This window comes from Hippoglossus hippoglossus, chromosome 9, assembly GCF_009819705.1.
Source record: "Hippoglossus hippoglossus isolate fHipHip1 chromosome 9, fHipHip1.pri, whole genome shotgun sequence".
Lineage (NCBI taxonomy): Eukaryota > Metazoa > Chordata > Actinopteri > Pleuronectiformes > Pleuronectidae > Hippoglossus > Hippoglossus hippoglossus.
Genome location: NC_047159.1, coordinates 24,955,135 through 24,969,176, shown reverse-complemented (window position 1 = coordinate 24,969,176; position 14,042 = coordinate 24,955,135). Strand labels below are relative to the sequence as shown.

The 14,042-nt window shown below is 43.0% G+C and overlaps 1 protein-coding gene across 1 annotated transcript in view; it reads left to right on the top strand.

Moving 5' to 3' along the window:
• Nucleotides 1–225: 225 nt before the first annotated feature.
• The window catches only part of loxl2b (lysyl oxidase-like 2b), a 39,385-nt gene continuing 25,568 nt past the window's right edge, over nt 226–14,042 (top strand). The window contains exons 1-3 of the mRNA XM_034597033.1: nt 226–363; nt 4,159–4,518; nt 4,827–5,002. Coding sequence (XP_034452924.1) covers nt 363; nt 4,159–4,518; nt 4,827–5,002 — 537 coding nt within the window. The 5' untranslated portion in view covers nt 226–362. The remainder of the gene's footprint in view (nt 364–4,158; nt 4,519–4,826; nt 5,003–14,042) is intronic.

The window sequence follows — 14,042 nt, the reverse complement described above, 5'->3', positions numbered from 1 at the left end:
CATTCACAATGCAACTTTATTTCTACAGCTCTCTAAACCAAGTTGTTTCTCATTAATAAACACCATCAAACGAGATGATATCGTTTTTTTAAACGGTACATTGAGATGATCACGTCTGGTGCCGGGTTTCCGCTGAAGCTGTGCGCGCTCCCGCGAGGTGCATGCTCTCCTCGGCGGGGAGGCAGAACTCGGCACGACACCTGTGAGGTCATCGTGGAGGCGGGGCCCCTGCAGCTCGGGGATGTGCACGAGACGGAGTGAAAGTTTGGGGAGAGACAGCTGACCGAGGGTCCGAGCTGCTTTCAGCCTGTTGGTGCAGGAGCTGCAGGACTTTCAGAGCAGGAGACCAGCGACACGAAAACAGTAAGTCCGGCCTGAGCCAATCAAAGCTGTCACAGTGGTCCTGTTGTGAAGACTGTGTGTGAGTAGATGTTGTTAATGGGCTGTGATGTTACTGCAGGGCTTTCATTGTCTTCAGCTCTGGGCTTCAGTGGCTGCACCATGATGGTTTAAACTCATTGTGGGATGATGGGTTTTTGTTATGCTTAAAGACCAAGTAAGTTTTGTACATGATTCTCATTCATATCTGAGTTATTACCACTTGTATTGCATGGTACCACTACATCTAGAGCTTGATTGATCCGTTAATGGATCATCAGAACATCAGTCATCAACAACCCTGGTGATCGATTAAGTGTTTTTTATGTGTCAAGTAAAAATGTGAAACTTTTCAGGGTTGCAGCTTCTCCAGTGTGAGCTTCTCCTACTTGAGTACACTTGAGTTTCAAATTGTTGGTCACACAAAAAATAACCATTTTGAAGGGGACACCATGGCCTCTGTGAGCTTTTTCTTTTCCTTTGCCCTTTCATTGACTAAACCATGAACTGATTCATTTGAATAACTGCAAACAGATAAATGAATAATGTAAAACAAGCATTAAGTGCAGCCCTTGTCACATTCTCAGCAAAAAGTGGCACCAACTGCAGGTATTCATGCAACTATTAGTCTTTGGTTTTTCTTTTATCTAAAACTATTCATCATTTATTATTATTAATTGAAATAAAGAAAATGTCGGCCTAAATCTAATTCGGTGCATTTCAATGTGGAGTTCTTGTTTTCTGGTGTGTACATGCAGTGAAGCTGAGTGCTGCAGAGAAGGGCTGAGGAGAGGCTCCATGCCGACATTCTTATAAACTGACATTTTGACCTTTCAGCCGATGCGTATCCCCTGCAGCAGCAGGTGGGACACGTCTGGCTTCCATGAAGGTGAAAGTCCCACCAACCCTTCTTAAAACACAGTGGTGCTTACGTTGAGATAATGTGGTTTTTGGAAAGAGCGACTTAGTTTAAAGTATCATAATGATATATGATTTTGTTCAAAAGCATCAGTGTTTTTGAGGCTAGAGGCAGCGGATGTTTCAGATATCAAGGTTTCCTGAAGGAAGGGATTTGTTGTGCTGATCGATTACATGTTGTCAAGTGGCTGCAGCTTTCTGAACTTCAACTCCCTCCCCCCAGATATCATTAAAGACATTATTTGTTTTCTGAGCGTGACATGAAAAAACTCTCATCTAGGAGGAATGAGCTCCTCTCAGGTCTGCATGCATCTCCTCAGCTGAACCTGTCTTTAAGTGTTAATGCTGACGCAGTTTCTTTTAATGACAACACACTGGCACATTGCGAGCAGACCCCGAGGCTGTGGGCTCCACTACATCTGCTCGCTCCGTTATGTGAGTGTTGTTTTGAGCTTGTGCAACCACTGCCACGTTACAGTGAGCAAAGTAGGAGTAGGAGCCCTGCAGCCAGATGTTTTTCACACAAAAGCAGAAAAGTTTGATTAATTTGCAGGACACGCAGCTTTTGACGAGTTGGTGGGTGATAGTGGCTTTGTGCATATTTTTGAGATGGGCATGTGTTTGACTGACAACAGACTCTTGGTTACATCAGTTTTTGACTTGGAATTGGGATTTATTCTCTGTCTTTAGAGGCAGGTAGGAGCTGTGGCCATTTATCAGTATTTCTGTGTGGGAGTTTGGCTTTATGTCACCCTGCTGGCGTCAGGCTCCACTCCAACTTCTCTACGACTCAAAGTAAACCATCAGCTCTCCACACGCAGTGAAACAACATAAGATAAGATTATCATAGTTAGTCCCACAATGGTGGAAATTTGCAGTATTACAGCAGTAAGAGTCGAAAGGCATCAGCAAGTAATAATACTTAAGTGTGAGGAATATAAAAAAAGAACGAATGTAACTAATATGAACAGTGTAAAGACAGGGAAAATATGTGCAGTGTGATAATATGCACAGTGCATGGATTGCACATGAACTGTTGATATGAATATGACAGATGAATATAGCACAGTGAATATTGCACAGTTAAGAGTTAAAGTCCGTGTGGCAGTTGACCATGCCACGGGGCTCCCACCACAGCAGCCAGAGACAAACCATTCAGGTTTTAACATTTTAACTTTATTCAGAGACCAGGTGCAAACACAAACTTAAAACTCTACATAAAGAAGCCAGCAGTTTCGGCTGGCGTGTTAGCTTTGCAGCTCAGCACTAGTGTCTCTCATGAGTCGCTCTCGTGCTCCTCTCGTCTCTGTCTTAGTTCCATGCCCCAGCATCTGTGTCTCTCTAGTGTGTGTCCGTGTCTCTGAGTGTCTCTCTCTCGATGCAGCTCACCCGCTGCCTTTTAAACCTGAGGATCAGTCAGCTAACAGCTCTCACCTGCGCTCCTCTGGTGCAGGTGACCCTCACCTCCACAGTCCATAATGGTGGTGAATATAGTTTTTACTGGGAGCAGAGCTGGTTGTACAGTCTTACTGCTGCAGGAAGGAAGGACCTGCGATACGTCTCCTTCAGACATTTAGGGTGAATCAGTCTTTCGCCGAAGGAGCTGCCCTGTGCTGTGATGGTGAACTGTAGCCCACAGGGGGTGGGACTGGTTGTCCATGAGAGATGACATCATCCTCCTCTGTTCCACCACCCCCACTGGGTCAAGCAGGTATCCCAGGACTGAGCTGGCCCTTCTAATCAGTCTGTCCAGTCTCTGCCTGTCAGCAGTGGAAATGCTGCTGCCCCAGCGAACTGATGCAGATGCCAGTTCTTTGGTTTTCCCCGCATTGATCCTGAGGCAGTTCCACTGGCACCAGTTCACAAAGTCCTGCGCCAGTCCTCTGTATATGCAAACTTATGTAACTCTTTAACTTCAAAATGTTTTATTTTACATCATCTACATACATGAAGCCTTAGAAAATGGAAACATTTGTTATAAAAGTGCCCCCATTTGCTGCTTTAAGCCCACTAAGGTTGTTATTAATGAATAATGCCTTGCTGAATGGAAAGTAACGTGTTCTACTTTCACACACAGTCTCCAGTTTGCTGAAAAGGTATAGAAATTAAACTGCCTGTGGCAAAAGTAAAAAACAGATATTTTGGGGTTATAATTCTGCAAACATTAACCTTTAATCACCTTATAAAGATGTGCAATCATCTAGCCCACATCCAGCAGACATGGAGCAACTTTCGCATTTATTTGGGGCGCCTGACATCCCTCTCATTCACAACAGCAAACATCCTGCTTCAATTCAACCTGTCCAAAGGTTTTAGGAAAGACAAAATGCTGAAGAGCTCAGCTGGGATGTTTTGAATTGAGCAGTGTCAGGACAAAGGCTCTGTTGCTCTGAAGGAAGCTGCAGGGTTGATTCTCAGTTACCTTCTCACGACACGTCACACGCACAGTAGTCATTTAATGCACTGTCAACATAAACAAATGATTTTGATAATCTGTTGCACAACATCAGTGATGGCTCGCTGATTAAACAATCCTTCCACCCATCCGTCCGTGCGTCTGTCCATCCATCCATGCGTTTATCCTTTGAGGTCTTGGGGAGACTGGAGCCAATCACAGCTGACATAGGGCAATATTGTTCAAACTATTTTGAATTGAAAATAACAATATGTTTATTTACATAGTGTGTCTCAAGACAAAGTTACAAAGTGCTTCACAAATAAAAACGCACAAAAATGTCCTCCCATTGTTCTTCTTCAGTCTGATCCTCTGTGATGTACAGAACAGATACCGCTGTGAACAACCATCTGAGACATTACCGAGGAGTTTTCATGACTGCTCCTCTCTCTTCCTCTTTTCAACAGTGCCAACCAAAATGCTGACCACCAACTACCTGCCTTGCTGCACAGTCATCCTATCAGTGCTGTTAAAGCTGACCCTTGCCCAGTATGAGCACCTCGGCTACCCGCCGGGCTACCCGGACCCGGAGCAGGAACAGTACTCGGCCCCGCAGCTGTCACCAGACACACCCAGGATCCAGCTCCGATTGGCTGGAGATAAGAGGAAGCACAACGAGGGCCGCGTGGAGGTTTTCTACAATGGCGTGTGGGGAACTGTGTGCGATGACGACTTCACTATCCACTCCGCTCAGGTGGTGTGTCGGGAGCTGGGCTACCTGGAAGCCATCTCATGGTCTCCTTCCTCGAAATATGGGAAAGGACAAGGTGGGTGCTGTAAAGCACTGTTACCATGGAAACACACATTCAATCTTCTCATATTCCTTAAAATTACACATTATATCAGGTTTTTACTCTAAGACGAATACTGGCAGCACATATTATTGATGTTACCCGTGTGTATGCAATTCATGACTGATTTGTCATATTATTAATCGGAAAATGACTCAAGGTAAATGTTCCACAGCCTATAATTCCGAAGAAATTAATTTTCTTATGTTGCCTTTATTTCCATCACTAAATGGAAAAATTCCTCCTCATGGAAGCACTGACAAATCTCTCTTTTGTCTCGTCAGGAACCATCTGGTTCGACAATCTCCACTGCACCGGCAAAGAAAGGACCTTGTCACTGTGTCCGTCCAACGGGATCGGTGTTTCAGACTGCAAGCACAGCGAAGATGTAGGCGTGGTGTGCAGCGACAAGAGGATTCCAGGGTTTAAATTTGTCAACACCTTGCCCAACCATGTGGAGGTAAACATGCATTTTCACTCAAGTCCAAAAGCTTTGTGCACTTTTGTTTTTACTGGTATTTATTTCTAAGGCAAAGGACATTTGTGTGGTGACACCTTGTCAGCTTGCTTGGTGACAGCTGGGCTTTATCATCCGCTTTTCTTTTAGTTTGTCCGAACACAAGTTCCTAAGGTCCTGCTCAGACAGTGGAGTTTGACACATTATTGCCTTCAGCTAATTAATGATATTTATCATTCAGTCCATTACTGTACATAAATGTTACTTATGGATGTATTCAGACATGTTAGTTCAGGAAAAAGCCGCAATGATCGGAAAATATTTATTTATATTTTTATAATATATACAATCCAGACTGTATCAGTGATTGTTTTTTAAAGTTATTTCAGCATTGAAGCGTAAATAATTCCAGAGAATCTGCAGGTCTTGAGACATTAAGTTGCGGTGCCGTAAAAGATGAAGGTTAAAAAAGCGCAAAATTGAAGCAGCAAAGGCCAAGTTATCCTGACTTTTAATTCCTGTGACGAGTCAAGTTCCGAAACATCAGTTGGCTGGAAACAGCTCTGTAATCCTAGAGTCAATAACCCAGCCCCACTTCTTTACTAATACTCCTCTCTAAATAGCTGGCGGTGAGAGTGTGTCAGTGAAAGTGAAGTTAAACTGGTAATTATTAGGTGTTGCACTCGTAACTGTCAGAGTCGTCTGGAGCTGACGGACCTTTAAGAGCCACCAAAAGCAGAATGTTATCTTTCTGCTCACTGAGCAGGCCTCATGAATCCACATTCCAACGTTATGAGCAAACTGCACAGCAGAGCTCACTCTCTGCTGCTCTCTCTCTCTCTCTCTCTCTCTCTGTCTCTCTCTCTCTCTCTCTCTCTCTCTCTCTCTCTCTCTCTCTCTCTCTCTCTCTCTCTCTCTCTCTCTGACGCTCTCCTCTGCTACTTTGGAGAGGCTGAAAACTAATCAAGCATTTTTAATACCATCCTCAAAACACGTTTGGACAGCTCAGCAGAGCTTTTCTTGTCTTTTCCTGAAGCAACGGGTACGATTCAGCGGTTGCTATGGAATCGAAACCCCACCCCTAAAAACTCGTCAACGAGTCCCTGAGCTCGTCACTTGTTAAAGTAATTTATAATTTTTGAATAACAATATCAATGAGGAAGCAGCAAGGTTTCCATCTAAATGTATGATATGATTACTACTATGAATGCAGGGGGACGTTTGTTTTACCTATTTTACCTCAGTTGCACCCTGAGGGGAAAATTTGCAAAAGTCACATTCAAGCGACCGAGACGGACACATGTAGTGTCTGAAACGGCCTTTGATGTCCTGGATAAAGATATGTATCACCAGTTAACAAGTCTGAACACTCTATTTATTTTCTCATAGGTTCCTAATTGTGGCAGTAGCAAGGTTTCCATCTAACTGTATCACAAATTTTAACCAAATATCAAGTGTATTGTTAAAAGAAATGACAAAATGTATCAAGTCAATTGGAATGTGAATATTAGAAGTTGGTTTGTTGAAATGAACAGCTGGTGGCACTTATGTTCCAGCCCGTTGCCATCAAACCACTGCAGAAGAAAAGGCGTTGTAATCAAACGAGCGCTAGTCAAACATTGAGGAATAATGTAGAACACATGATGGAAACATGACACCGAAACACTCATTGGAGAATCAAGGTAATGCCTTAACACAGTGCTGATGTTTTCGGAGCAGATCTGTTTTTATTGCTCTTGGCAGTATTATGCATTTATCAACTTTTTTCCACCTCAGCCAAGTTTCGAAACCTGTTTTGCGATATATGAAACCACTGCAGAAAAACTCTGAACACTACCTGCTCAGCACCAGGCAGTGGAAAGACACTGTCGAGCATATAGCAGCTTTAGTGGAGACCAAAACAGAGCTACAAGAGAGTGAATAATGGACCTTGGCTGAATTAAATCTGCAACTGGTTGATATCAAGTTAATAAAAGGTGTTAATATGTTAATGTTGAGTTCAATAATTGTTTCCAGTGCCTCCAAGTGGCCAAAAAGTTTGAATCTACTGGGTTCTGTAAAAGAGCCGCCTTCCTAAGAATAAGTACAAGTAAAATAAAAAAGTGTAATGTAAAATGTATGCAGCACAGCCAAAGATCTTTTTATTTCACGCATTTCTTCTTTGTCGGAACCCGGCACCTACATTACCCACATTTGGATAATGTAGCTGATGTAGCCACGAGCCTGTGCCATCAAACTCACTACTGTTCTCCACACACCCACAGATCTCTTTTTCCATTTTCAAACTAGTCTTTACCTCCACAAACCTTTTTCACATATGCAGTATTACCCCCCCAACATATGTAATCTTAAAGCTGTGGGAGTGGACCCTTTTAGCTGACTTCCTGCTCTGAGGTTTTACAGACACAAAAGGTAAAGAGATGTCTGTAGAGGTCTAGACGTCTGGAGTCAAGCTGGGATAGCAGCAGAAAAAAAAAGAATCAGACTCAGCTTTTCCATTCACTAAAAGAAACCCATGGACTTATCATCTGGAAGTGGTAATCTGGTGACTCACCCACGCAACATGCTAGGGTGTAATGGCAGGATGACGACATTTGTCATTTTTGTGGTACGGGATGATTAGTAGGCATGTCGCCGCACCACTACTTTCTCAGGTGATGGTTAACCGCAGTGCAACGGTCAGCCTGTCAGCCACAGAGGAAATGCCCAGAGAGTGAGCTAAGAGGGAGGTGAAACATGAACCCTCGCATGCACGTGTCGCTGACCTTTGACATGTGAGCTCCGGCTCCACTTTGCGTGGGCTTTGTCTTCTCCACATTGTTAAAAATAAAAGAGGAGGTGTTACATTTTGAACGTTTCTATTTTGGTCCTTGACTGTGTTCTCATGTGGTCAGGATAGTTCATGGGTCTGCACGGATTCCAGCGACTTCATGTTTAGCTCCGCCCCTCAGTCAGCTGGACAGTAAACATCGTAGGTTGACACCCAGTGTTCAGTTCTGCGTCTCTGGAATATTTAGCGCCGCATCTCGCCAGTGTTTATTTGCGCTGTATGTTCCTGCCGAGCTTGGAGGAAGTCTGCTGCCTCGCCTCGACCTTTCAGTTCATGCAGAAGTGGCATGCATTACATTCCGTCTCAAACCTCTTTCAACATTAAGAAATTCTGGGGTTTATGAAATGTGATGGTTGGCAGTGCCAGTTTCCACAATGGTCCAACAGACTGCCCCATTTATCCAAATTATGTGAACAGGGATTCAGTCACATTTCTCTACCTAAGTTCTTCCAGTGAGCACACAGCAGGGACAGACGCAGCAGTCAGAAACATCTGAGGAAAGAAAGAGGGATATTCAGAGCCATTTGACCTCATGGGCAAATGACAACTTGTCTTTGTAGACCGGCAACATTTCAGAAATGTCTGTCAGCAGTGTAGAATGTCTTCAGAGATGTAATTAGGGCTGAGAATCGTAATCGCTGTAGCCACTGTCGGTGCAAACATCTTCAATTATAAGTCATCAAAAGCTTTTGAAAAGGGAGAAAAAACGGTGATGGACTCGCCAACTGGTCTGGTCTGCTGGTCTCAAATGTCCGGGTAAGAGGCTCCAGATTATCCGCTTGACCCCCTAGTGTAAACTGCAGAGAGTCCGGGGAATTCGATGTGAGAACACAGCAGGAGATCCCCAAAGGATTCACCCCAAGCGAGTGAGTGAGGGGCTGATGATGCTTCTAACACGCAATAGAGGCAAAAATAAAAAAAACTGACGAAAAGAAAAGAAATATCTCCCGGTGAAAAAGCGGTGTCATACACGTAGAAGACAGCGACGAAGATGCCGATGTCAGTGTCGAGGTGCTGTAAACAAAATCGCGTTATCTCGGCAGCGGAATTAATACGTCACTTCCTGCCCCTGCCTGCTGCACCCAGCTACACCCCCCCTCGCCGGAATAATGTGGAAGATTTGTTGCTGCTGTGAATGTGTCAGTACAGAGAACCACCTGCTGCGTTGTACACGTGTCAAAGACAAACTGTGGGTAAAGTCCGGACCCAATTCTCCCGACATTATCCGGAGATGACTGAAAATGACTTATTTGAAATTCTTCTGTGTCTAAACAGTGTCCTGCTGCCCTAGTTGGTTAATGGATCAGTCCCACAGTCATTTTCTTCAGGACATTTGTATGCCTCTGGTTGATGTGAAGTGATGTGAAGGATAGAGCGAAAACTGGGTAAGGGAATGACTTGTGGTCAAGCCGGCCGGGAGTCGAACCAGAGACCTGCTGCTGATGGTTTATGTATGGACCCATGTAGTACAACCCTGTATGTCACCTCTCTGGCCACACACTATTTAATCTGATTATATGGACATTGTTTCAGGAAACATGTAATTTGCTTGTAGAGACAAATCCACAGAGAAATATCGCCCGAGATCTGTAGACCCCCACACGTGTGCAAGTGTCTTTTTACCCAATGCAAGTTTTGTTGACGTGCTCTGTTACACGTGACATCACTTCTGTTTGCAGAGGGATCCCTCCCTTGTTTCAGTGTTTCTCTAAAGGAGTGTGGTCAGCAGTTTTCCTCGCTCTTGTCGAGGGATAAGGGCAGAGGATGTCTCACCTGGTGCATCTTATTAACCCCTATGTGGCACACTGGGATTTGTGAGTATGGGCTTTACAAATACATTTTGATTTGATTTGAAACTGGTGTTTCAGTAAAGCCTTTCTAGGTCGTGAATTTGTTCAGTGAAAACATGTGATCACTCATTGTTAAAAAACCTGGAGAGTGGAGGAAGATCTTGGTGATAACAGATGCCTAAAGGCCACATGACACATTCCCATGATGCTTTGCTCAGTTATCCTCTGAGAGACTGCTCTCCTGTTCTGACAGATCCGCTGTAGGTGTTGTGTATGAACATGTAGGGATGAAATCACTGTGTGGGGATTAACGGAACCAAAGTGCTTCTCGTTATCTCTTTTCTTCTTTTACTGCAGCCTTTCTCTTCCTCTCCCTCCATCCTCTCTTTCTCCCCTGCCCTCTCTCCCACCAAGCAGATTTTACGACTCCCATTTTCCTCCCTTTAGTATTTTTTTCCCTCTGAGGCCATTAGGTCAACTCTTCCACTTTTCCTCCGTGTAAACCTCTAACCATGCTGTGGTGTGGCTGTCATAAATAACAGCCCCTCAGCAGGTCTGTACTGCTGACTTGGGCAGATACATGACTTCCCACAATCTTACAATGCTTTTCAAAATATAAAATTATTTTTCACATAGCTGATAGATGTTTCTGTAGCGAGGTAAAGGTTTTCACCCAGAGGCATCACATTCCCACAGTACTATGCAAGCGGATGTTTAGCCTCTGGAGATTCTAAAATTAAGCACTCCTCTACTATGAGAGGAGAGTGTGGCTTGTTTTCTATTTCTTTTTTGAAACATGGATGTTAAGTTCTTAATTGGGCTCAGACAGACAAGTAATCTCTCATTGTTCTGAATGTTTTTATGTCTTTCTCATCGCGTGCAGAACAGATTGGTCACGTTCAATCGACTGTGTGAACTTGTCTGGTGTTTTTCACCCCAGCCGTCCATCTGTTCTCTATCACAGTGTGTAACATGTGTTACACAAGGGTGGACAACAAAATCACACAAGTAATCTGACCTGAAGTCAGGATAAGTTACATTTTAAGTCGTATTTTTAACTAAGCTCGGGAATGTTTGTCAAACTATTATTTCCAAGCTTGTTAGTGGACCATGAGTTGGGATTTTTTCAAGCAGCTTGTGTGGTGTTAGGATGGATAATGTCAGTCATGAAATTCAGTCTGACTTTGGTCCAGGACATTCATATCCTGTTCAGGAAGAAATGTAATAACTCTGGTGATCCCATTCTGTGCCACATCCAGCTCAAAATATATTATTTTAAATCCTTTAGTTGGTGAATAAATCCCCATCAGCGTCAACTTTACTCAACATTTCTTTGTTGTTTAGCACAGCACATGGTGCAGGTCTGTCTGCCTGCTGAGAACTCTATGCTTGTTGAGTGAACGTGCACAGTGAAAGTGGTATCTGCTGAGTTTTTGTTCAATCCTGCTCGAGGACAGTAAAAACTTCATGGGTTTTCTCCCGATGCTGCTCTAACTGGTCAGTTAGACTGTGGCAGACGGTCAATGTGTTTGTGTGAGTGTATGAGAGAGTGAGAGAGAGAGGGAGGGAGAGAGAGCGAGTGAGCAATGGGGCCAATTAGCGCTGCACACAGCTCCACAATACATATTTCTGTTGCGTAAACATTATTCGTATCATTATGAAACCTTGGCAGATTTCACTACGGCCGCCACTGCCCTTGGTAAATAATGGGTAACACTGGAGTGACGTCATGCATGGTTCAAAAATGCATTTTCGAGGTACCTCTGCATCCTATTGTACTATAGACACAACCTAGAACTTGTATAGATCAAAAAACACGTCACCATCATTCGTCACCATATGGTATATAAGGGATGTGATGATGATCAGTTATGGCATTACTGAAATATTTAAAATATTTCTTTTAGCCAACGGTACAATGTTTTCATGCCTGAGTGTGCATACCTCCGGTTTTGTGTTTTGGCTCCGATGGTGAAAACCACTGACATACAGTAGATACAGTACAGAGGAAGAAGAGAGGAAACACAACAGCTGTGTTTATTCATTTCTGAACAATGTCTCATCAGTTTAAGCAGCTGCTGTGTATTTAGTCGCTCTGTCACTCTACACTTTGTCTGCTCAAACATTTATAATTTACATTGCTGTCAATAGATAACAATGCTTTTACTTTGAAATCAACTGATACCAGTGTCACCATCCAGTCTTTATTTTCCACATGTTTTTATGTCACTTCAGCTTTAATGCCACATAAAAGCAATTCATTTCCATCAATCATTCACGGATCTCACATCGGTTTGGGGTTTGTCACGACTCTGTGAAACATCTGTTTTCAGTTTGTTATAACAAAAGGCCCTTTTTAATGGACTCTTAAGGAGGAGCTGCACACTGCGACGCAGCATTCTCTGCATTGTGCAAAGTCTGTGACAACACATCAGCTCTGGGTTTAAATTAGACATGTTTTGAAAGTCGGGATAGGGAGATGTAGACAATGTAGAGAACGGGCAAAGCTGAAAATGTCTGTCGGCTCACTGACATTCTCAGAAACAGGCTTGTAACTCAATAGCACACTGTATATGAACCCAGTGAGTAATTTTGTTGCAGATGTGAGGTGATTTCTGCTGGCAGAGTGTTTTGCTGAAGACCTTTATTGGAACCATATGTTCCTGAGCTCCATGCAGTGGAAACTGTGGACTGCAGAGGACTTGTGTAGTAAGTGAAAAAAGAGGCCGTAGGAAACCAAAGGTAACTGAAACTCTCAAACTCGTTTGCAGAAGCAAAGAAATGATCAGGACTTTGGTCTTCGGCCCACTTCTCTTTACCAGAGACTTTCCTTCGTTCAGTGAAGCTAGAGGGAACCATGAATCCCTCAGGGTTGGCATTTTGGAACCATTTTCAGAACATTAAGACAACTGTCAGGAAAAAGGTTTTCTTTTGTCTGGTAAAACAAACAGGCTCCTATTCTGAACATGTTATTATTACACCTGAGAGGAAACATGTGTAGAATGGTTCAAATGAATGGGCTGAGTTGAATATCTTTGCGACTTCAACCAGAACTTTTGTACAGAAGCATATAGCTGCCATTCCAGAAAAAAACTGATCCGTATGTGATGTAGGTTTGTGATGTTTTCCATGTTATAACATGATATTTTCACATTTTCACAAACTTAGCATATACTATTTATCTTGTTATGGTGCGAAAACCTTCACATTATAGAATGATAAATTCCTATATTTTTATAAACTCATGAATAAGTCCATGATAAATCAATGAATATGGCCCATTGACAGTGTCTGATGAACTTCACCATGCTTCTTGGATCCTGCTGTTAGTGAGCATGGTGGCTCATATTGTGATATGTGTGCAAACACTAAGCACTGAGGAAGAATTTGTCCAGACCTCTGGAGGTAGTGTTTCCTGTCATTGATTCGCTGGAGGGGCACAGACTGCTCCATGGTAGAACTTAATCATTTCATATGAATGAGCCATATTCATTGATTTATCCATTCTCCACATGTTTCATCATTCTAATATGATATTCAGGTCATGACAATATGGGAATTTATCATCGTATTTATCTTGTTACAAGGTGAAATGTTTGATTCAGAGATTTGCCTCTGTACTTTTGACAGTAAGTCAGGGACAAGGAAATTCTTTCCATTTGTCAAAATAAAGAGTGGATGTTGCCTCGCTTAATTTTGGACTAAAACAATAACTATGGAAGGGTTATTTTAACAATGGCGTCTTTAAAGCTGCTTACTTAAGAGAATCGGAGGAAATTATGGAATAAGGTGCTGTCTTACGGTTGCAAATTATGGACACAGTGGCCAGTCAGGTGGCCTCTTATTACACTGTGCAGCTTTAATCGTCCAAACACAGGCAGCAGAAGTGCAGTTGCTATGGGAAACCTCTGGAGTATCCACACAGTAAATAGTGCAGGTTAATCCTCAAAAACTTGCATCATCAACCATGGAGACCTTAACAAATAAACCTGCTTCAAATAGAAAAAAATTCTGTAGGTTTCTCAATGTGTTTGTTTTAATCAGAGATGACTTCACTCTGGAACCGCCTTCAGAAGTAGTGATGACTCATCGGCTTTGATGTGATTCATAGCTGTAGTTTTCTTTATATTTATGTCCTGTGGTCCGCAGACAAGCTGGCATTAAATCATTTGAGTACGTCCCTATTACAGCTGTAGGTCATGGCAGCATGGTTCTGTCAACACAGTCTGAGAGCTGAACCTCATTTAAGTGCAGCTTCAGTGAAGGGAAATAATCTGGTCCCAATACATTTCCTGAATTGTCATCTTCTTATCTCAGCCATGGAATTAGTTTGAGTGTTCACAGATTCAGATGGTGTCGTTCTGTTAAATGTGAGTAGTGTCACTGAAAGTGTTAAACCGCAGGAAACTCAGCTCCATGAGGA